This window comes from Balaenoptera borealis (assembly GCF_965194805.1).
Source record: "Balaenoptera borealis genome assembly, chromosome: 4".
In the NCBI taxonomy this organism is placed as follows: Eukaryota; Metazoa; Chordata; class Mammalia; order Artiodactyla; family Balaenopteridae; genus Balaenoptera; species Balaenoptera borealis.
In genome coordinates this window covers 113,082,241-113,107,760 of record NC_138861.1, presented here as the reverse complement: position 1 = coordinate 113,107,760, position 25,520 = coordinate 113,082,241, and the positions used below count along the sequence as shown (strand labels likewise).

Sequence of the window (25,520 nt, the reverse complement as noted above, 5' to 3'; positions counted from 1 at the left end):
AGGAAGGATCAATTCACTGCTGAGCTGTCAGTACTGCCCAAGAGTCAACTGAGATGGGGATTGAGAACTGATCACTGGGTGAGCAATGGAGACCTGGGCAGAAAGGGTTCCTTCCAATGGAGTAGTGGGGACAAAGGTCAACTGATTGAACAGGCTGCCAGAGAGGAAAGGAAATTAGAGGACCAATCCAGGCGGGCCAATATTGTGACTAAAAGGAATTCCAAGAACATTCCTTTGACAATTATTTACTGAGCATCTATTAAATGCCAGGCACTGTCCGGGCACTGGGGATAGAGCAGAGAACAAGAGACAAAAATCTCAGGTGCTTACTTCCTGGTGGGGAAACAAGAGAAATCTATAGTAGGTTAGAAAGTGGAAAGTCCTAATGAGAAAAACAAAGCCGGGTGCCGGGGTATAGAGAGGCGGGGTGGGGGGAGGCAGCAGTTAGGTGAGGCTACAATCTACAGGCACAGTGATTTGGTAGGTGTGGGGGGAGGATGAGGAGGCCTTCCTATTTGCTTCTAAGTCCTCAGAGAAACAGGAAGCAAGTTCATGGGCGGGAAGATGGAGCGGGGAGGTTGGAGAACACCGAGAAGACTGAGAAGGAGTTGTCCAGGACGGCACAGGCCCTCAATCAATGAGGAAGGAGGCCACACGGACCCCGGGCTCACCAGGAATGAGTTGTGGTAGAAACCAGAGGATGGCTGCTTCTCACCAGCCTGGCTCAGCTCCCCACGTGCAGGGGCAGAGGGCAAGGCTTTACCAGGGAAGCTTGATAAAGAGGCCGGCGGGTGGATCACAGCACGTTGGCCCATGGGGTGCAGCCTGGGAAAGAGGTAGACAGGGACACGAGGGGTGAGGGGCAGTGAGAAGATGAGCTGACCAATGGGCTCCAGGTCCTGGTGGGGATGCAGGGCTGCTGGGGCTGGAGTACTAGAGGGAGGAGCTGGAAAGAGGCGGCGGGGATGAGAAAGAGGACAAGTGGGAAGGCAGAGGGCGATGACTTTCCATATGCGACTACCAGGCATCAAGTTCAGAGCCAGGCACGGCCCCAAGGAGACCGTGGGCCTCAGCTTTACCAGCCACATGTCCTCGTGCAGGTTGCAACCCCCCGCGACCTCAGGCTCTTCCATCTTCAGGGCAGCCTTGTGGGACTGCGGCGCCCTTAACGGTTGGGAACATCAGGAGCTGAACCTGAATCTGACTTCAGAGCTGACATCCTATTGTGCAACCACGGGTTTTCCACGAAAATCCTCACCTACCCGTGTTTCTCTCATTTGTTGTATTTTATTTCCGGGCCAGAGCTGATGACGACGGTATTTGGAGGCACCCTCAAGCAGCCTAGTCCTTTGTGCAAGCAGTTCTATAGGCCAGTGACTTACGCGGCCCACACCTGTAACTGCACTTTCAATGCACTTGCTCTCACTTTGACCTTCCCGCGACAGCGCTACAGACGCGACTCATTGTCCCGCAGAGGCCGGCAGGTCTGCTGGGCGGCTGAGAGACTGGACGCGTTTAGAAGCTCTGTCAGCAACCAGACCCTGAGCAGGTATCTTCAAGTGGATGAGATCATTTGAGCCTTGTAAGAATGCTGAAAGTTATTCATCTCACGCTGCAGAAAAGCGAACCCAGAGAAGAATCTGGGAGGTTGAGGAGCTTGCCCATGACCTGACCAGGAAGTGGCAGCCAGGACTCAGGCTCTGTTCTGAGGGCTCCCAAAGCCCACTGTCCAAGACGGCACAAGAACTGAACCTGGCACAACAAGAGCCCTTGTTGATGTCTCTTTTCATACCACTATGGTCTTTGGGTTAATAAAAATATTTGTGGAAACACAATATTATACAGAAAGGCAACTTTTATTTATTCAAATTAAATTATAGTATGAGTTTCCTATACAAATAAAATCTTTTTGTAAATAAAAATACAAAATGCTACAAATTTCAATCATGTAAAAATGCAAAAATAGTATCTGTATTATTATATACATATATTTTCCCTTTACCACGACCAAAATGTACAGTAGTTACACGCAGTTCACACCACGTCTGGGAGACGGTCTCTCAAGCCTTCTGGGGCGCAAGGCTTGTTCAGTCCCTCGTCCACTTGCACGATGTGCCAGGAGGCCTTGCTTCCCACACGCTGAGTTCAAGGCACTTCCGACGACCATCGCCTATCGGGAGGGACAGAGTCTAGCCTCTCGGGCTAGAGCCGCCTCTGATGCTGAGCTGCTGACAGAGGACCTCACTGGTCCAGCTCGCTTTCATTCTGCAGCGTCTTCATCGCCAGCCCCCAGAGGGTCATGCTGGAGAAGAACTGTCCCTCCGAGTTCCTGTACGCAGGGGCGGACGCGCGGCTGCCCAAGGGGTCGGCGCAGTGGTGGTCCAGGGCAGCCAGGGACGAGCGGATCGCGGCCATACCGTCGGCTTGCAGCGGCTCCGTGCCAGCCGAGGCCTCCACGTCTGAGTAGCTGTAGGCCTGGTGCTGCGCCTGCGGCACGTGAGGCTTGGCGAGCTTGAGGGGACCCAAGCTGAGCTTCTCCTGCTCACTCGCTCCGTGAGACTGAACTAGGGACCGGAACTTACAGTGGCCGTCAAATTCTGCCACTGAGTCTTCTTCCACTGGGTGGACGGGGATTTTAACAGACACGGGCATCAAAGTCAAGGACACGTCCTGAGAAAAAGAATCCGAGCTCTGAGATTTCTCCAGGTCCGAGGTCTCGATGGCCTGCGTGAGCTCCTCCAGAGCGTCCTGCCCCTGGTCATCGGCCCTGCAGTGCATCTTCTTGTGCCGCCGCAGCACGGCAGAGCGGGTGAAGCACTTGCTGCAGATGTCACACGTGTACGGCTTCTCCCCTGTGTGAGTGCGGACGTGCCTGCGGAGGTCGCCGGATCCTCCAAAACATTTTCCTGGAAGAAGAAAAAGGGATCTTTTCAGAGGAGAACATTCTGGAAGGAGTCCCCTCCACCCCTGCTAAACCCCAAAGGACTCTGCTTTCACGTGAACTCAGCTGAGCCCTGCTGTCACCTGCTCACTCTGATTCCAGACTCTTCCACTCTTCTCCGGCTGTAGCCCCTCCAACCTGCAGCCTTGGTCTGGGCGTCTCGTGCGAGGGATCTGGAGCCCTGTCTCCCTGCACAGGAGCGCCCGCTGGGTGGGCCTGAGCGCCTGCCCCGAACGCCCACACTGGGAAACCGCATGAGTTTTGTTCAGATTTTCATAAATCTAACACAGCCAATCTATAGTTTAGAAGCATCTTTTCTGAAGGTACTTATGTATTCAGCTCTTAACATAATTTTACACATCCTTCTCCAGGTCCTATCTCCTTTCTCTGGGTATAAGCTAGAGGCAGGGGATCTAGTCCCGTCATGAGAGTCAGTTAGAAGATCGGAAGAGAAAAACCAATAAATAACCTTATAGAAGTCATAACACATTTACCAAGGACTGAAACAAACTACACAATTTACATGGACACATATTTTAGAACTTTTCACGTATTCCTATGTCATTATATTTGAATTCTCAGCTATCCAGCCCTGGTCAAGCAACAGTGGGCTATCTGGGCTGCTTCCAACTATTTGCTACTATACCTGAGGTTCAACTAACATCTTTCTTTTCATTGTTTCCTTAAGATAAATTCTCAGTAGTGGAATTAGTTGGCAAAAGGTGTTAACTATTTTCAGGGTCCTTAGCGTGTATAAACTTCAGCCACAGTAGAGTTCCCAGCGAGAGAGGGGATATGGGAGGTGTCTCCCCTCTGCCCTCAAGTCAAGACAGGGCAGGCAGCCTCGACGTGTGTCCATCGGGAGGTCACGGTGGGGCAGCACTTGCCTCCAGGTGTGGGCCTGCAATCCCCCAGAGCAAGGAATGTGAGTATGTCCCCAGATGGGAAGTGAGCCAGCCTGGAGCCTAAGAGGACTGCCTAGAGAGGCGACGGGGCGCCAACAGAGAAAGTCTCCTCGGAGGAAACTGCTTTTACAAAACCAAGCGCTAAAGGAAAAAGTCCGGCTGAAAGAAAATGCACCTTTCCATCTTGGAAAAGTACAGCTGAGTGCTGGGGAAGGAGAACAGAGTGGAAGGGAAGGCTGTCTTTAGAAGAAGCATGAAATGCTGGAGAGAGAGGGACAGGGACGGCGGAGGGAGGGAAGGAAGAGGCAGAGAGAGGACCAAGCTTTAAACTCAGCAAAGCTCAGAATGGGAAGCCACCTTAAAACGGAAACTGTCTTTTGAATCCAAGAAAATGAAAACATACATCCACACATAAACTTGTACATGAATGCTCAGAGCAGATTTGCTAAGTGAAATGAAGTCAGTTACAAAAGACGGCGTATTACATGATTCCATTTATATGAAATGCCTGCAACAGGCAAATCTATAGGGACCGAGAGTAGATTAAGGGTTACCTCGGGTTGGGGGGAGGGGATGGGGGAGTGACTGCTAATGGGTGTGGGGTTTCTTTTTTAGGGTGAGGAAAAGGTTCAAAGATTGATGGTGGTGAGGGTAGCACAACACTGAATACACCCAAACCGCTGAATCATTCACTTTAAATGGCTAGATTTTATAGCACGGGATTTATGTCAGTAAAGGTGTTATAAAGCTTTGAACCTGTCATGTAAGGCCATTCCTGCTCCCTTTCTCTCTCCCCCTTTCCCTGAAAGCTGACCTTGTTACGGTCAGATACCATAGTCAGTGAGTGGCTGGAGGGGTGGAAACGAAGTGGGGGGAAGAGAGGGTCCTGCTGCACTGCTTTGTCTACAGGGTCTTAGCCAGCAGCAGGCCTGGCTGGGGAAGGAAGAGAACAGTGAACCTGAAATCAAGTTCACAGCTGTAATAATAATTTAGAACTGACATTTTAAACTAGTGATTTGAGACTGCAATTGTGATTTAAAGTGATGCAGTTTTATCCTTTAATAGTAATGGAGCTGCCGACATTGGTGTCCAGGAGATCTGTACACAGTGTAAGTGGGAGATACAAACAAAGCTGCCTCCCTTTGGTTACATCCCACGCGTCCTGCCCTAATTTAGATACCAACCACAACTAGAACAAGCCACTCCGAGGATGCCCCAATTCCAGGCTCCCCACAGCCTGACTGAGCATTTTTCCTATTTGTTCTAAACAGGTAATCGTAAAAATGGTCAGTCACTCATCTGCCCGCAATTCAATCCACATTGTCAGGGGCACATGTGTGGACATGTGCACACCTGCACCACACATGCATACAGGCCCTCCCAGTTCTTCAGAGGTTCCAACACTCTGTTATCACAGGTACCAGGCGACCTAACTTGCAATCCCAGTTTCCTCATCTGTGCAGTGATGTGCCTGGAAACTGAGAGCTGCCAGCCTTCCCTTTCCGTCCTGATGACTTTCCTGAGGCATCAAATGCCGTAGAAATGACCTTTGCTTCATGATACACAATATGATCTCCAGAAGCCCTCCCTCTTGAGCCCACCGTGTGCCCCCGAGGCCCCAGCAGGCCACCGTGCTCTAGCCCCTGCTGCTGCACCCCACGCTCTCCCCCGCTTTCCCAACTGCCAACCCTCCACGGGCCCAGACCAGGAGCACAGGGCACCTGGGACTCAGTATCAGTCATCTGTGTAACTGGAGCACCCAGGACAGTTCCTGATACCTTGAAGACACTCAGTAAATGTCTGCTACACAAATGCAGACGAATCAGAGGACCAAGGTGGTTAAGAAACAGCATCACTTCCGTTTTACCCATGAAAAAAGGGACGACTTATCTGAGACCCCTAACAGCCCAGGACGGAGTGGGCACAGACCCCTGTGCCCTCCCCACAGGGATGACCAGGTGACCGTGGGTCTGCGGCGGGCGGGAACTTACCACAGGCAGAGCAGCTGTAAGGCCGCTCACCCGTGTGCCGAACTCTGTGCTTTACCAACTTCCTCTGCATGTTAAAAGACTTTCCACACTCATCACAGGTGAAGACTTTATCAGCCGTGTGTGTCTTTTTGTGCTCCTTCAAATTACTGAAGTTACTGAACCCTAGAGAGACCACAACAGGGGTTAAATTGAAGGACTGAGAACATTTTAATCAGAAATCTTCAAGGAAGAAAAGGGAAACCCTCAGCTATACCTCGACCACAGATGTCACACAAGTGTGGTTTTTCTCCTGAGTGAATAATGATGTGACGCTGGACATCACCAGAGGCTGCAAACCTGTAACGCAATTTGGAAATTCAATTAAGAGCCTTTCTACATCACTGCAGATCTTCCTAATTGCAAGTCGCTGAGGGCGGAGGTGGGCTGCTCCCTCTGTTACTTCGGAGTGTGATGAGGAGTGGCCTGACTTCATTTGAGGGGTTTAAAAAAAAAAAAAAGTTTACTTTTTTTCTCTTTTTAAAGGAAAGGAGAAAATGATCCAAGTGTTTTGTTTCTAAAACATTTTTTCTTACCTACTTTCACTAACATTTCTTCCTCAGAGGTGATCACTAAGTTGGGGAGTAATTCCAACCCAACCTCCAGTATGAAGCTCTATGCTCTTTCCTTCCCACCACACTCGATAGCAGGATAAGAGGTTGCATTTGGGGGAAGGTGTTGCATAGAGACATGATTTTAAATGCATGGAGCTCAGAAGGCTCACATTTAAAACACCCTGCAAAACAGGGACCCCAAGCGAAGCAGCAGGGGGCTTATGCTAAGAGGCGCCTCAAACAGGCAGTACACGTGACCTGGGCACTAAACCTGGCCTTCAGTGTTCAGGCAGCTATGGCAGAAAGGGAGACATGTCAGGCTAGGTAGCTTTTACTTCTTTGTTTTCTACCATCTGCAAAGACAACTGTCTTCCTGGAACCGAATCAAGAGTGCTGTCCCATCCCAGCAGAGGACTGTACTATAGCTGTCCTATGCCCATCCCACCCCGCCCCCAACTCCTGAGTACAAACTTATCAGGGGCCGAGAATTTGTATGTTCCCAACACAGCATTTAGCACACAGTAGGTGACTAATAAATGCTGAATGAATGACTGGTTAAACGAATGAAGAAAACACTGTGGGACTAGTATTGTCCTGGTTGTTGCCTGCTGTCCTAGAATGACCAACCAATAGATCACAGAGTATGTGGACTCCCGACAAACACCCCCAGTGAGGGGCGGGGAGTCCACGCTGCAGGCCGGTGTGCCCAGAGGAGGGACCATCTCCTCACACTGCTCTCCACCTCCAGCGGGAGACTGTCACCAAGTCAAGTCTCACTTTCCAAGTCCAAGGCCTCCCCAGCCCTCAGGCTTGCCAGGCCTTCCTGTGGCTGAACTCTCGGCCCTTCACAGGTCTGGGTGCACAGCTGGGGTGCCTCCTACCACCTCCTCTCCTGATTCCAGCCATTCAGGCTGCAAGTCTCATTACCCCTACCAGACAGGCACCTCCGTGGGGGCCAGTCATCTATTTTAACAGACATTTTTGGAATGAATGGAAATTTTAGCATAAGATAATTTTGTTTCATGTAAAATCCCATTTCCTAAGACTTGTGTCCTAGATTCTCTTTCCTTTAATTAACATTTCTTTTTGCTATTCTCATGTGTGTCACAAGAAAATCCAGAGGCTTTGGCTTTACTGTGTTCCTGAGTGACAGTGAGCCCCTACGTGGCTCAGAGATGCCGAGACTGCTCCTGACATGCGAATGAACAAGCCCAGCACTGACCTCTTCCCGCAGATCTCGCAGATGTATGGTTTCTCCCCAGAATGCCGACGTAAGTGAGTCTGCAAGTTACCCGCCTGTAAAAAAGGAAAAGAAAAAACGCCAATAGTGAGAAAAATATTTTAAGAGCACATAAATTCAAAAGGGAAACTGGCAGATTTAGCCAGGTTCCAGTCCAACTTCCAAACGAAGACTCCGGATGCACGACTCAGAAGCAGCCACATGCAAGGAGATCAAGGCCCGGGCTGGTTCTGAGTCAGCAGCAGCCCCGCCCAGCAGTGAGCTGAACAGGGGAGCCTCTCAGCTCGGCTCCACGCCAGCCCCTGGTCCGCCCACCTCAGGTGTGCACGGTGTCGCACCCCTCTAAAATGGGCCCGACACACTGTGGAGGCTGCTTTAGGGTTCGCTAAGCTTGTGTTGTAAACAGCTCTTGATGTATTTTATTTCATATTTTTTTAAAATCTGGACCACCTATATGCAACATCATTTGAAAAAAAGGTAGCACTTTACTTGGTTATTTCAGTATTCATTGTTTCTTCCTGAAAAACAGCTTTTGTTTATAAAGAAAGACATTTCCAAAAAGTATTTCTTCTTGGCAGTACAGTTGTTCTGCCTGACAGGTTGGTCATTTTCACCTTTGTGCAAAAAAGCGAATCAGGAGATTCACAATAGTCCTTCAGCTACAGGCCTTTTACATTTCTAATCTCTGAAACTAGCGGGGCTTTACGAAGAATAACTGATTTAAATGGAGATCACAAAATAGATTTCCATGTACTAATCAATAGGAAATCAATATTAAATTGCCTAAGTACAGTGAAATTAAACCTGCAAATGCCTCAGATATTACAAAAGCTACTGGCAAATGTTTCAAATTAGGATTTGGAAACACAATCTTCCACTGTTGTAATTTAATACTCTCAATCTGTCATTTCCCAACTTAATTTTTTACAGTGTTTTGTTACAAAAAACACTGAATAGGATGACTGTATCCAAGGGTAATAATGTTGCAGGCCTTATGCACAAAATTAGCCAAAAAAAGAGAATGAACAGTAATACCCAACTCATAAACTTGGCAATGTAAATTTGCAAATTTGCTATGTATATTTTAAACAAAATGCAAAGATAGTTCATGGTTATAGGTTTGAAGATGGTTCTGAACCTATGGACAGGTATAAAGAATGTTGTCTGTAGCTTTTATGTTATATAACATAGAAGATTCTTTATGTCTATCAGACTCTGGGAAACACTAAGTTAGATACTACATTTCAGAATATGAAAAATATAGCTTAGAAAAAAACTTGTTTATTTTGGATAACCAAAGAGAAAGAGTTTGGCAAAACACTGGGAAATACCCAGCTTTTAACTGAATGACTATTAATAACAGTAATAAAACAGCAAATGTCAACAGCAATAGATATTTGGTCTACTCAGGCCTTTACAAGTACAGTATAACTAAATTACTCTTAGAAATTGGTATTATTATCTCTATTTTCTAGGTGTAAAACTGAGATTCAGATAAATAAATTAGTTGCTCATGGTAGGCCAGAAATTTATATTAGTTTGTCTGAGTTTAAACTCTTGTCTTACATGAGGGCGTGCAAGTTTCTGTGAATAAACTAGCTTGTGCTGAATTCTCAGTATGACAAGCAGTCACTTTGCCGTCCAGGAACCAGTTCACTGGAGTTGACATAATGCACCACTGAGGGCTTTAAATCAGTCATTTCCAAATTTCAGAAAAGCTTGTCATTTAAATAACAATTTGAATAGCACCATCTGCTCAACAGTTAAATTAGATCCCTCTTGTTTTAAGCTATTTTGTAAACTATGTATTATGATTGAAATGCATTCTGATTTGATTCTTAGCAATGCTGCATCTTTCTTTTTTAAATATAGCATAACAATTACTTGTTTTCAAAGTAAACAAGTAAACAATTACTTTTGTTTTCAAAGCAAACAAGTAAACAATTACTTGTTTTCAAACTGAATAATCTTCCACTTAATATTATAGTACAGTAAATATTATAGTACAGTAAAACAAACTTTAAGATGTTTCCTTAGCTATTTAATACTGGACATGTCTAATGAAAGTAATTATCATTCCCCCAAATAAAGGAGCACAAATTAGTCTGATAAATGGTATAAAAGTAGATTAAATAATGGAAAGATTCAGGCAAAAAAATCCAATAATGCATTCAGATAATTTACACCAAATTACACAGCACAGTGGGGCCCAGATTATTTGCCCTTTAGTCAAGAGTCTTTATTTTTGGTAAACTTTGCTATGCTTTATTACTAGTTACACATCTTAGAAATCATCTATAGTTGGATCCATAAAAACTCCAGTAAGTGCTAATACTAGTAGCCCTCATTTATTAAGAGTTTACTATGAATGGAACACTTTGCTAAGCAGTTGCAAATAGTGTTTCAGTGAGTCGTCACAATGTCCTCATAAAGTATAATTCACACATTACAGGAAATAAACAGAGGCTCTGGGAGGGAAGCAGCCTCAGCCCCTATAGCTGGGATGGAATATTCTGATTCAGCTTTGTCTGTGGACTCAAAAGCTTGTGCTGCTGTTGGGCTGAAAAATATTAGCACAAAAGGAAGTTCCACCCTTTCTAAGTGGATACCATTTTAAATTAGGATGGAGCTGTCAGAATTTTGAAGTGAAAAACTCTGTTGTAGAAAAGAAGTTAACACCTGATTTGTTGAGCAATTTAAAAAATAAACTCCTTCTAATAGGTACCTGAACCTCAGTATTTAAACATGATCAAACCAAGCAGAGACTCTCTGTCAGAGTACTCTTCTAGTGGCTGCTGATTGTTTATATAAAAAATAGAGAACTGTAAAACTTTATAGAGAAAGAGAACTCAGATCTTAAAAGTAATCTAGTTTAGAAGTTTTAAGACTTTGAAACAAAACCAAAAAAATGTGGAGACTAACATACAGATATCACCTAAAGAACAATGATCATTACCTTGATAAAAGGACATTTAACACTGAAAATGTGGGAAATATCGCCTCAGAGTTGAAAATTTAAAAATTTTTAAAAAGGTCATTAAAATATTCTTATTTTTTGCATTTTCACCATGGATGGTATGAAACTTTGCCACCCCTGGCATCGGGCCACATCAGTGCCCTGGAATGTGTCTAAGCAGCCTCCCACGGGATGCTGTATCCCGTCAGTCATGCCCTGGACACAACACAGGAGCTGCTGGGAGGGCACCGAGCCTCTCAGAACCTGTCCTTCTGCAACAGCTGCTCAGTGTTTCTATTCTGCCTCCTTGGAGAGACAATGCTTTGTCTCCATTCCTCTCCCCCAAAGACAACTAAATACACTGTTTCCCTTTTCCTGCTTCTCATGTGACAGGCACTCCAGACCTGTCACTATCTTAGTTTTCTCCCGTGGATGCATCAAATGGCCCAGGTTCTCCTCCACACGGGAGACACGTGGCTCCAAATGGAGCCTCATTCATACTCTGAAGTACTGCGTGACTCTTACTTGCTGAGATCCAGGCCCGTACAGTGTCCAGAATTATATTAATACGTGCATAGTTTGTTGTCACAATCTAGGCTTATCACAGCTTTTTAAAGCTGAGGTCTCAAACTGCTTGCTGACTCATTATTAAGGTTGTGGCTGACCTTTTTTTTAAAAAAAGACTAACACTACGAAATACTACACAGCATAAAAGATTAATTCTTATTGGTAGGTCTGTTTTCTAAATCTTCCAGAAAGGAAAATATTTCCAGTCCACTGTAACCACACGTATTCCAGTTCGTATGGGAAATGAAGGACAGGTTACTGAGTATCCGTGTGTAAACACCACCACTGCTCTCTCCACCTGGAATGCCAGAGACTCCAGGCTGATCAATGACTCCCTGTCTTCAGTGCCCACCCCGCCCCCCGCCAGCTTTCAGGTAGAAATGACTACTCTCCTCTTCATACTGTTGCCTATACAAGTGTCACGGCACTTGCAGCGTTTCATTGTGCTTTATCAGTTTATACAACTGTTTCTTCCTCTAAACACAAAGCTCCTTGAAGCCTTACTTGTTTTTGTACCCTAGCACATGGCAGAGCTTATTCACAAAAATTTCATTATTTCATTATGAAATAAAACAGCAATATACATCTGTAAACTATAACTATACATAACTTTACAGTCATAAAAATCTGATAAACATACAGACACCAACACAGAAGAGGAGGATTTCTGTAGCGTCTATCAGACAGGGCCGCCCTTGGTGGGACTCCAGAAGGAAAGTGTAGGACAAGGTCTGAAGCAGTGGACAGGGCTGCCATCCAAACCACTGTATTAAAAAGTACCAACACTAAAGCCCCAGCCCCAACCAACAGAGTCAGAATCTCTGAGGGTGAGCCCCGGCATTAACGCCAGGAGAGAAGGCTGAAGGCAGACTCGATGATTGAATGTCTGGATACACTTTATTTGGTTAGGTCAAGGAAGGGTTCCAAGCAAGAAAAGGACAGAACCTAAATGTTATCACAATGTAAACGTATAAAGGACTTTCATGTCCATTTTTTCATTTAATTCTAATAGTCCCATGAGGTGGTATTATCCCTATTTTTAAGAATTAGAAAAATGAGGCCCAGAGTAGAGATTGCTAATTATTAATGGTCATTAATCCAGGTTTTACGCTTTCCCACTACACCAAAACTAGAAAGGTTAAAATGGTGGGATGTGGGGTGGAGAAAGTGCACCTTAGGAAGACTGGTCTACAAGAGCAGAAAGGACAGAGAGAGGAGAGAAGGGAGGTGATGGCAACAGGAGAGGGACTAGTGACGTGTCCTGAGGACTCACTATGAGCCAGGTATGATGCTAATCATCTTATGATATCACTGACTCCTCACACACTATGGGGGTCAGGGGTCTCACACCCTTGCTCTATAGATAAGAAAGCTGAGTGCCAAATGGTTAGGTAGTTTGTCCAAGGTCAGAGCAGTAAACCAGAGGCTGGATCCAAATCCATACTGTCTGGCTCTAGAGGCCAAGCTCCGACCCCCAGGTGAGGCTGGTAGGAAGAAGCACAGGCCTCAACTAGAGAGGCAGGTAGAGCAACGACCCCTCCACTCAGTTCAGCAGAAGCTTACTGAACACTCAGTGGGTGCACGGACCCTGCCTGGACTAGTAATACACAGGAACACGTTAGGATGAGGTGAATCACTGCTTGCAGCCAGTAGGAAGAGTGAGAAGTAATTAGATGGCAGGTCTGGGTGTGTGGGAGACTGATGAAGGGTAAACTGGAAGAGGCGGCTCCGTGGGGGATGTGACAAAAGCAGGGGCCGCGCTCCTGCCGTTCCCGTGCTCCGCGGGGCCACCCTCTCCAGACTCGAGGGCTCGAGTCCTCCATTGAGGCCCAGCCCCAAGGTCTTTCCCCAGTAAGACAGCATTTGCACATGCTGTTGCTCCAGGATTAGCACGCGTATGTAAAACAGTTGTGGGGTGACTGCTTCCTCTGCAGGACTGTGCACTGGGCCCCTGCGAGAAGCTTCTGGAATGCCAATGCCCGGCACGTGGCAGGGGAAGAGTTACCTTCCATTTCAGAAGGAAAAGCAGGATCCTACAGCCATTCTATCATGTTCAAAATTTTCTCTAGAACATTCAATCTCTAGGTTTCTCTATGTCTAGTGCCCAGATCAGTACAGAGCCCATAGGAGGACACAACACATGCCGGCTGAGTGAGAGAATACATGTGTAATGGTAGTGAAAGCAGGGAATGGAATGTGTTTGGTCTTTTCTCCAACATCCTAACATCTAGTGTCTCAGTAGGAATAAGGACATTTGTCTTGGATCCAGCCCAGCACAATCTGCAGCCCCCAAGTGGTGCTCAATATGGTTTACATCACTTGGGGAAGAAAAGAAATATACTAGAAATGGACCCATCCTTAATGGGGGAAAAAGGTATTGTGAGAGTTCACACACTTATAAAAAATGGTATTTTCCGCCCAATGAACTAGAAATTTCTTTTCTTGAAAATTATTTTTTCTTGATTTAGTCTGAAGTCTTTTAAGTTACAGATATCATCAGAGGCTTCTCTCCCAAGTCAAAAAGTATGTCTTATCTGTAATAAAAATAAACACTGGGTTTCAGGTTTCCAATTATCAACAATAAATAAAAGTATTCCCACCTGAGAGAAATGTTTCCCACAAATGTTACATTCAAAAGGTTTCTCACCTAAAACAAAACAAAACAAAACAACAACTTGTAAAACCATGAGTAACATCTGCAGGGTAGTTTTCTGTTCAAAATGTTTAAAGTGTCTCCTTTGTCCCACCTTTCAAACCACAGCATTACATACTTCATCATCAGAGAATGAAAATGGGGAGCCTCTATCCTCATCCTCATCATCTCTCTCGCCCTTAGATGATAGGCAGAGATGATAAAAGTGAAATCTATATTTACTTTTCTCTAAAAAATTAAATTGTTCTCCAAATTTACACCTGTGTTGAAATCAAACGTATTTATCTGCACTCAAACCATATTTAGGCTTTGGACACAGACTTCTCCTTCAGTTGAAAATCAAATGTGAGTTTTCTGGCTGAACAGCATGACCCTGGTCACCCGTCCTCAGCCTGACTCCTGCAATGACCACCGATTCCTAACAGAACCAGGGTGACTCATTCACACCACACAAGGTATGAACCTGGGAAAGCCCAAAGCAGAGTGGGATCTCCTGAAAGTGTGATGGGAAAAATCCCCTCCCCACTGCCTTTCAGCTTTGGTTGAAATATGCTGACAGGGGAAAAGAAGATTCCATTATGAGACATGTTCCCCTGCTGACTGCTTGGCCCCCTCTGATTTCAGCAACTCTGAATAATTATACTTTGGTACAGAATAGATGGAGAGAATGGACTCTACTACAAATAAACCACAGCAGTTCTGAAGACAGTCTCTAGAAAATGATCTGTTTAAAAACATACTTCAGGTACTGCCTTTAACACCTCTAGAACCCTAATAAACAGACTGTGAAGACCAAGAACCTTCCATTTTTTCCACTCCCCTCAAATCAAGTGCTTTCATTAAGAGCCTTTTAAAAAAAATAACACAAATGTTTCCCTTCCTACTGTATTGCTGGGGTGTGCCAGCTTTATGGGCTTCTGCTAAGGTACTTTTATTTTGATCTTTTCCTAAAAACTGTTTAATGGCTTCCTCAAGGATAAGGGGGGAGCTTTTGACCCCAAGTACAGTTGACCCTTGAACAACAGGGTTTTAACTATACAGGTCCACTCATACATGGGTTTTTTCAATAGTAAATATTACAGTACTACATGATGGAAGTTGGCTGAGTCTGCAGATGTGGCAGAACCAGTACATGGAGGACCAACTAAGTTATACTAGGATTTTCGACTGCTCAGAGGGTCAGCGCCCCTCAGCCCTGCGTTGTTCAAGGGTCAACTGTAATTATAATCATATAGATGCTGTATTTTGGACTACATTTATGTCTGAAGTTATGGGGATAATAGATGTTACGTTAAAGTCCGCCCTATGAGATATGAGAGTCTGAAAAAAAGAGATCACTAGTTCCTAAGACTCTCAAGTGACCAGGGTTAACAACCCTACTCCAGTGGTTCTCACACTTTGTGTTCTCAGGACCACTTTACGCTCTTAACAACTGAGGACCCTAAAGAGCTCTTGCCCATATGGGCTGTATTTGGCAGTACAGACCATATCAGAAATCAAAACGGAGTGATTTTTGAAACACACGACTAGACATTTTTCACTGGCCACCAGAGTGAAGGCCTCATCACAGATCCTGCAGCCTTTAGCCGACTCCATTGTACACTTGTGGGAGAAGGAGAAGGAAAAGGCAAGGAGCATCCTACATTATGATACAAAGAGTTTTGGCCTCAATGACCCCCTGAAAGGGTTCCCCAGATCATACTTTGAGAACTGCTGCCCTTCTCAATATATTTATGTCCCAGGAAGCAGCTGTGCCATATAACTGTATGACTACTATTATCCAAAGATGTTCTTGCAGAATAAACAATTCTTGTTTCCTTTAAAGCTAAATAGGTAAGTTTCTCAAATAAAAATTATAGTGATCATTAGGCTCCAGAAAATTACAGAATGACCTAAATTAAGTTTTTACAGGGCAAAACTGAGTCAATGATACTGCCTTCATATGGAGTAATAATAATGATAGTATTTTATATTCAAATACACCAAAATTTATAAAGGGCTTTCATAAATATTAATTCAGTCTCAACAGTGCAATGAGGTAGTAAACACCTAAGCAAACAGGGAATCAAAAGTGATAACAGAACATCACATCAATGGTCACAATTACACAAGCACCTTGAAAAGCAGTTACTTTAGAAGCATCCTATAACATATTCCTTCTCATGCCCCTAAGATAATTGCCATTAATTTGTAATGTGTACTAGAGTCATCATGCTTAAATGCAAGAAGGAAAGTAATATATATGTATTATATTACATAATGTATATATACTGTATAACACTTCTTTTTAAAGCTTTTGAAAAAAATAAACATTTTGGAAAGGGGAGGTATGAATTACATGAACTAAGGTATGAATTAAGGTAACAAAACTTTGAAAATCCAATGTTCAGATGGAAGGATTTTCATTTGAAAATATCAAATGGTTAAAGCTGATCCTTATTAAAAAGTTTGCCTCCTGCCTCCCAAATCACAATTTTTTAAATCTGATATTCAAATGACCTTCCAAAGCTTTCAGGATTACTCAAACTAAATTACTTCAGTCTGAATTAACCTACATTATGCTTTTAAAAAATAAACAATCTAATTCTAAAGAGAGAACTAAATATTGCTTATCTGTTTTAGAATTAATTTGAAAATCTGAGTGTATCAAAATAATTTGCCATACTTTAGAGATGGAAAGTTTCCCATATACAACCGCAATTAAAATTAAAATGAAAAGTGTACCATCCTTTTAAACTGGCTCTATGAAAGCATTTACAGAACTGAAGATTATTCTTTAAAAGGCATCACCAAAAATATAAAATAAAAAAATGATTTCTTCGGGTAAATATCAATGACGTCATCAAGCAACAGCAAAACTTCTTACAAAAACAGGAGCAGGCAGTGGTGTCTGATCGTCTGCATTATCTCCTTTCCTTTTGCCTGCGGGGACCGAATCAGTGTACCTGTATGAGACCGTTTGTGAAGCTCCAAATTGCTGGGATGTTTAAAAGGTTTTCCACACAATTCACACGCATACTGTCTCTGAGATTGAAGTGTCTGGGATTGGTCTTCCAGGGCCGCAGTGTCTTCGGACCTCTCCATCTCATTCATGCAATTAAAATTCTCAGAACTGATGAGTTCTTCACTTTCTTTTTCTTCAGCACTTTGGCTGTTAACTTTCTCTATACTATGTTCACTGGCAGATTCTATCCTCTTGGTTAACCTGTCATCTGATTTGGGTTCAGATGTCTGCTCTGCAGATTTCTGTGACTTTAGGAAATTTAGCTTCTTAAGGTGAATGGCCTTCTTGAGCCTCATCTGTCTGGTAGGTTGTTGGCTTGCGTTGTCTGGCTCAGGGTCTGGGGTAGGTTCACTCAAAGGCTGGGCCAGGAAGTTGGAAGGCAAGTGCTCGGAGGACTCCAGGACACACTCGGCGGGACCAACAGCACAGGGCTGGTGTTCCGCGGCATGAAGGTCTGAGGATGTGCTGAAAGTGAAAGGCTGCTCGATTATTCTCTCATGACTGGGACAGGTGGCTTGTTTATAGTACTGCTTACTGTACAAGTTTCTGAGCTTGTAGTAATAGTTTGGCTGTTTGAAAGGCAGTTCTGTGCAGCTGCCATCTAATGTATCAGGGGCTTGTTTTGAGGTTTCAGCTGTGGAAGTATGAAGACCAACTGAGGGTGGGGCATGTGAATGTGATTCATCCACAACTCTACTCTGCTGAACACCTGCTGAGCACTCCTGCAGCAAATGAGGGGCGTAGTTTTCACTGATAACACAATTAGCGTCAGGAGTCAAAGCACTTTGCAGGGAGAATGTACTGTGACAAGACAGACCGGGTGGCTGGTCTACACCGGCTGACTTTAAGAATGTGTGACACAGATTCAGAACATTCTGAACTTGCAAACACTGTGCCGTGTCCAGCATGACTTGTATATTGTCCTGGTTAAGATCCAGATGCGATGTGTACATGAAGTCCAGGATCTGCCCGATGCCGCTTACATTTTTAATATCCAAGTGAAAAACATCATTCTTCTGACCTGAAGAATTCTGAAAGAGGCTCCTGATAAAAGAAAGGATATCTGCTTACAGTGTTAACAGTTCATACATTCTGATAGCTTTTTTTAATAAATAATATTCATGTTAATATTCAAAATTACTATCCTTCTATAAATGCCAAGATTTTAAAATTAAGTATGCTTTAATCCTTTAAAAGGCTTTGGCAAGCCAGCCAATAAAGCAATTCGGATGCACTGAATTAGTGTGTTGAATATCCAAACTTCCAAGGAAATTTCAACATAAAATGTTGAAATATACTCATTGTTCTTTTTTTCAAAATGTAATTATCCAAATGTATTACTAATTGCAGAGTATAGAAAACTAAAGAACACACATTTTTCAATATTTTGTGTTTAGTCTGACAAAGTACATATCTCAGACCATAAAACACATACAAAAATATTTCCATATCTGTCTTAAAAACATCTGAAAATAAAAATAGCTATAATAAACCAACCCTAGATATACACTCATCTTTTAAAATTTCAATTTGTTAATTGTGGCAAAACACACATAATATCAAACACTTGAGTATGGTTCATATGATAAATTCAGTGGCATTAAGTACATTCACATTGTTGTACAACCATCACTACTAACCATTTCCAGCACCTTTTCAACATCCCAAACAGAAACTCTATACCCGTGAAACAATAACTCCCATTATCCCCATCCCCTCAGCCCCTGGAAACTACCATTCTGCTTTCTGTCTCTAGGAGTCTGACTACTCTAGGTACTTGATAGATACTCATTTTTTAAGCGGTAATTTATCTGGCTGTCAGATGTTTCTCAGCAACCCAATGGTCCATAAACCAGCAGTGAGAGAGCCCTATAAGTTAATGGGGGGAAAAGGCACCATAAAGCCCAGGCACTTTGTTCTGGGCACAAGTCAAGTTCACAGGTGAATGAATTTGTCGCATGTAAAACTACCAAGTTGAGTCAGGTAAATGGTCTTGCAAGTTTGTTAAAGACGTTTTATCAAATGCAATCACCTGCATCCCCCAAACAGCCTTCAGTTCTGTTCTAATATGTACTTAAGGAAAGTACATATCAGAAGTAGAGTGGGGAAAACTCAAAATAGCCAATGTATCACAACATCTAAACCTAACTTTTCTATGAAAACAGAAGAGGCAAAGCCCAAGTAGGGGACCATTTTGCACACGGGCAAAAAGTGCTGCCTACCTCAGTGAGCCAATCCACTATAATACAACTTGTAGCATATATGACAGCTGGGATTTAATTTGATGATTCGGGATTATCAAGGAATGAGTAAATCCTGTTCCATATGTTGTTTACTAGAGCAGTAAAATAGTATGAATTTTAGGGGAAAAAAGGTACTGAAAAAGAAGCTTTAGTGCTTAAAGAGAGATAAATCTAGTTAATCAGAAAATGTATGTAGAATACTTAATCTAATGTTAAAAATAAATGAAATACTATTGCTTGATATTACTATTTATAAGTAAATCTTTCACTGAGGCAAAAATGATTACAGGGGTAAGTAAATTGAGTTCAAACCTGTTTTCTTAGAATAGTCAAATGAGAAAAACTAAAATGTTCTAATTAAAAAAAAATAGCGTATAGAATGCTCTCTGATTTCTTATCACAGAAATGTTCTTACCAGAAATTCTATTCCTCAATCTTTTTATCCTGAAAGGATAAGAAATGTATACAGAAGACGGACATTAATTGGAACTATTAAAATCAAAGACAAAGTGCCAAAATAGTTTCAAGTGCCCCAAATATATTTTAGTTCAAAGGCTCTTTCCCTCTCAGGTTACTCTAAATATTCAATACAAAAGCAAAAAACCCACAATGTGCTACAAAAGATAAGGAGAGTGAAATCCAAGGAGAAAAAAAATTTAGTCAAAATAGTTCTATTCTAGAAGAGCTTTCTCTCCGTACGACTGGAAGAACAAAGTCTAAAATATGTACCTAAAGTACTGGCTGAAAGCTGCTAGAACATTCTTATGTGCTTTAAAGCAGACTCCTTTCACCACCAACATACAGTCACAAAGCAGGCCTTGAATACGCTGCTCGTGCAGCTGCTGGAGGAGATGGCAGCTGTGAGTAGCAACTGGGTCCATGCTCCACCATCCAGGAGACCTAGGACAAAGGACATGGATAAGTTGTGATTCCTGATGCCATCACCAGAAATCAAATGGCACCCAAACCCAGTGGCTGATCTGTGCTTCACTGTCATGATTCCCTGTCACAACAGTTTAAAAAAATGAGCGAAAAACATAGCTTCTGAAGCATCTAGACCAATGCTGTCCAACAGAACCATCAGCAATGATGGACGTGTTCCTTATCTGCACTGCTCAATACAGCAGCCGTGAGCCACACATGGCCGCTGAACACTGGAAATGTGGTGAGTACGACCGAGGAACTGAACGGGTAATGTAATTTATACTTAAATAGTCACCATATTTGGCAGTGCAAACCTAGAATATGACCATGCTAATACTACATGCACGTCTCTCATTTCTACTTAGATTACTTCAATGAAAAAATACACATATATAAACACTTATGAGGTTGGGAAATGGCCAACTGGATAAGATGAAATCAATACTTATTGAGCAGGTGTATACGGGGCATTGAATTAGAAGTTGAGGAAAATTACAAGCCTGTTTGGGGAGATAAGACACAAGCCAAAATAAATGAACACACACCATAAGATGGCAATAAGAGAGGTACCGCAAAGCAGCACCTCCATCCATTCGTCCCTCCAGCCTCTCTGACAAGGCGCTACTTTAGCAGAGACCTGAGGAAGGAACGGGAATGAGCCGGGGGTCCTGGAACAGAAACACTGGCAATCATGAAGTCTGAGCCGGAGCTGAGTAGGCAGCTGAAGCCAAGGGAGAGGGAGGACCTGACACCCGGGGGAGGGGAGAGGCAGGAAGGGGAAGGACAAGCAGAGGGCCAGACCCGGTAGAGCCTTGCAGGGCCTTTTAAGAACCTTGACTTTGACTCTGAATGAGACGGAAGCCATTATATGGATACAAAAAATTTCATCACTCAACATCTACTTACTGACTCCTCTGTGCCAGGCTCAAGGGCTACAACGGTAAGCAAAACACCCCAGGTCCCCACCCTCCTGAACCTTACATTCTAGGGGAGGAAACACACACAAAAGTACATGACAGTGAAGCCAAACAGTCTGAGCTAGAAACTTCATGAGTTAAGACACGGGCTCTGACGATGAGGAGCTCAGTCTAGTAAGAGATGATTTTTGGAAGAGGAAAAGTGGGGAGAGATGGAGTCAGACTGAGAGGAGACTGTGGAAGTTAAAATGGCAGTTTGGTAGTAAAAACTAAAAAGCCATTACCTGCTTTATTTGCTTTCATTCTCAATACATAAGCATTACTGAAAAAGTCACTAAACCATGAAGGCAAAATCTTTTTAACATGGCCTCTACTTCTATTATTGTTATTATTATTATCATTATTAGGCTTACTTCCTATTAATCCCAGGTATGCCCTCCAAAATAAACTACCTGCAGCTCCCCCAAACAAGCTGTGTTCCTGGCCAGTTTTGGACCCCTAGCCCACTACTCACTAGCTATATGACTGGGCAAATGACTTCTCTGTGTCCTACTTTCCTCATCCTATCTCACAGTTATTGAGATAATTGTGAGAACCCACATGAACATTTAAAATAGCCCCTGGCATGTATTAAGTATTCAACTCATGTTATCTAGAAGGAACACGTAGAGAGCCAGTTAAAATGCAGAGCCCTGGGGCCGAGGCATCTGCAGTGTACACATCCAGGTGATTCTGAAGCAGGTGGATTGCAGACCTCTGCCTTGCTCTCTCCTCAAAAGTCTCTGGTTCTGATACTTCCTGTCCTGGGAGTACTTTATTTACAAATGACTCTCCCACCTTCCAGGTAACGCCCACTCTCTGAACAGGGTTTGGCTGAGCTGTCATCTGTTCCTGAAGTCTTTCCGGCCACGTTTCTTCTTCCCCACCTTTCCCTCCTCAAGTCTGACTTTGGGGTCACATCTGTGCGATCTTACCGCATAAATACTTCAGTAAGATAACCTGTCATTATGTCCTATCACCTGTGTCTCCAACTCTGCCGTGAGTTCTGAAGGTACCATCTTATCCACCTTCACCTGGCACACCGCAGATACTCAACCACTAAAATGCACGCTAGCTGATCTCTGCTGCTGGTTAATGATGGTTAGCAACGTTTTCTATTTGTTTCTTTTCAACTCCGTCTACATTCCCTACAGTAGTGCTTCTGAATCCTTTCCATTCTCTTCATTCCCACCACGTCTGTCTCCCTCTTCCATAAAAATGACTGTGACCCTGACTTCACTAAGGTTGATTCCATGAATAACTTACTATAGCCTGAGTGCCTTTAAATTCTTTTTGTGATTCCAAATTTCCCCCTCACCCCCCTCAATCCCTTCACCTCAAAGGATAAAGTGCGCCTTCTCCTTCCAAAGCTAACTTCCCTTCTCCTCCCCCCCAGGACTCTGCTTCATCACCCCTTTCAGTGCTCCACTCTGTCCTCCACTGGCTCACCAGTCCCTATAAACACACCAAGATGGCCCCGTGTTGAAAAAAGCAAAACAAAACAGGACAACAAACCTTTCCCCCGGGTATACCTAGTCATCACAGGCCCCCCTCTCACACGTTTGAAAGAGCAATCTACACATCTTACTTTACTTTCTCACCACTCCTTTTTCCACCTTACAACCTGCCGCCCTTCTCACTGTGCTGAAAGACTGCCCACAGTGGCCTGCCCTCAGTCCCTTCCCCCCAAGCTTTCCCACGACAGGTGGTGGTGCAGCCTGCCCACCTCCACTGTGGAACTCCTCCTGCCCAGAAGGCTCCCGGTTCTCTATGTCCCTGATCTGTCCCATCTCCAGGCTGCACTTCTTCCCCTGTGAGCCCCCCACACGTTAATGTCCCTTAAGATTCAGCACCTGGGCCCCCTTCTCTTTCCCGTCACCATCACATCTATTGTAGCTTTCACCTGTTCTAAGCAGACAATTCCTAAATTTGAAACTCTAGCTTCAGCCACCAGTTCCAAATGTCCAACTTTCTGCTGAACATCTCCAACTGTATGACCCTTCAACTCAGAATCTCCAAATCTCACCTCCCATCATCTCACCTCCTGGTTCCTAAACGCTGAAGCCCATGCTCTTATGCCCATGAGAAAAAGAACATTAAAAACACAACATAGAACCTTCCTCCAAAGACTTAAATGTTAAAATACAGCAAATATTCTGAATCTATATTAGACATTCTCTAGCTATAGAGAAGTGACATGCAAAGTTATGAACCATTCCACAGTTTACTTTGACTATAAAAATTGTAACGATTCTATATTACTTAGTATAGTTCTCTAATTGCTTCATGATGTCAATCCTGTGCCTCCCCAATAAGATTATAAAAAACTCCAGAAAAAGAATTTGCATCTTGTATTTCTTATGTGCCCTATGAATAACAGCTATGAATAATAATGTATCATGTACCTAGTAACAATAATAATAACAACAAATATTTATCAAATGCTTCCTCTATGCCAGGCAGTATTTGAAGCTCTTTACACATATTAACTCATTTAATCCTCAGAATAACTGTAAAATAGATACAGATGAGGACGATGAGGCATTTGGTGGATAAAAGAGGTCCATAACTTCTCTGACCCTCTTCCCAAGGGGAGGTGGGATCTAGGTCTCCTCTCCTTGAATCTGAACAGCCTCTACCTTAATCAACAGAACAGGTAAAAGGAAGGGTGTAAAGCTGTGCCCATTTCTGGGCCCAAGCCCCACAAGCAGACAGCTTCCACCTTCCATGTTTTGGACACTGGCTCTGGAAGGCCTGCGTCAACAGCAGGACTGTAAGACACCCAGCTGGAGAGAGCGCATGGGGCAGGAGCAGGGCTCAGCTGAGCCCAGCCTTCCAGCCATTCCCTCCCAGGTACCAGATATGGGAGCAAAGCCACAGTGAATGCTCCACACCAGCCCCTCCAGCTGATCACCACTCCCAGTCCATACCATGTGGAGCTGAAGAACCACCCAGCACAGCCCTGCCTGAATTCCTGCCCCACAAAACCGTGAGGTAAAATAAAACAGTTTTTAAGTCACCAAGTTTTGGGATAGTTTGTCACACAGCAATAGATAACCTGACCAGAGTTACAGAGGACAAACACAGCTAATAAGTAATAGGTAATCAATAAGACCCAGAATTGGGATTTAAACCCAGGGAATCTGACTCCAAAGTCCACATGCTTAACCACTACTCCAAGTTCCATGCAATAGCTCAAAGGCCTTCCTTGGAATAAGTCAGTAGCCTTCTTCAGTCTACTACCTATACCTGACTGTCCAGGTGACCCCAGAGATAAGCACCAAAGTAAAGCACAGCACACATGAGGATGAACACGTGCAACACAGGCGCTGTGTTGTGATACAAGGAGCACGGGGCTCTCATATCTTTGCAGCTAAGTCACTTTGTCACAAGGTAAAATAATCTTCTGTCTTGTTGATCAGCGTATCTCTGGTACCTAGAAGAGTGCCTTGGACACAGCAGGTGCTCAGTACATGGTTTCGGGATGGATGGAGACTCTGGGCCTCAGTTTTTTCATCTGTGAAAGTGGAGGGGTCCATTGGGTCCGATAATCTCTAAGGTATCCTCCTGTTCTAAATGCTACAAATCTATACCAAGATAGTATAGATTACTATCTTGCTGACACCTTGATCTTGGACTTCTAGTTCCCAGAACTGTGAGAAAATAAACGTCTACTGTTCAAGGCCCCCACCAGGTTGCGGTATTTTGTTATAGCAGCCCTCACATACACCCTCTGTTCCATTCCCAACCCTGCTCACCTCCAGAATGAAAGCCTCCTTATCACCCACACAGCCCCACCCTAGGCCTAATGCTTCTCACAATTCTCTGTTCAAACCCCGTTCAACCTTCATTCACTCATTGAAGCAACACACACTTAGTCTCCACCGCTGTGTGCGAGACCTGTCTTAAGGGCTGAGAAGAGCAGCCAAGCGATTAAGCCGCAGGCACTCTGCTGAGTGCTTTACATTCACCAACTCATGAAATCCTCCAAGAACCCCACCACGTAGGAACCGTTATTACACCCGTTTTACAGACGCGGAACCGAGGCACAGAGAGGTCTTAACGCCAGTGGGGCTGGGGGGGCTAGGAGCTCTGTAGTCTTAAGCACTATTATCAACTACAGCGTGATGCAGCGAGCCGCGGCGGGGAGGGACCCGCTTCTTCTCGCGGGCGGTGCCCGGGCGGCCGGCAGCGACGAGCCGGAGGAGGCCGGGAGGGGACGCGGGTGGGGTTTCCATGCCGGGGGAGCTGCACGAAGGGGAAGGCCCCGCTCGAGGCCCCGGACCCGGTCTTCATCTCTGAGCCAGAGCACCGCGCGGCCGTGGGTTAACACGCCTGACCCCGGCAGCTCCACTGACCCTCGCGGTGCCCGGGGATGCGAGCGCGGCGGTGGTTCCATGCCCTGCCCGGCCCTCGGGAGGCCAGCCGGGGTTCCGGGGTGCTCCCACCGCGCCGGACCCGCACGCCCTCGCGAGGCCGGCCTCCTGGCCCAGCGCCCACCTTCCCCTCGGAGGCCGCTCCCCGCCCCGCCGCCTCCTCTTCTCCTGCCG

At 44.5% G+C, this 25,520-nt stretch overlaps 1 protein-coding gene across 1 annotated transcript; it reads right to left on the bottom strand.

Moving 5' to 3' along the window:
• Positions 1–1,837: 1,837 nt before the first annotated feature.
• ZBTB49 (zinc finger and BTB domain containing 49) lies at positions 1,838–25,458 on the bottom strand. Its single transcript, XM_082389943.1, is given in 9 exon segments — positions 1,838–2,906; positions 5,838–5,999; positions 6,091–6,173; positions 7,650–7,723; positions 13,791–13,837; positions 16,789–17,905; positions 17,907–17,910; positions 19,820–19,990; positions 25,329–25,458. Coding segments are annotated over 9 exon segments (2,364 nt in total). The 5' UTR covers positions 25,370–25,458; the 3' UTR covers positions 1,838–2,241.
• Positions 25,459–25,520: the final 62 nt, after the last annotated feature.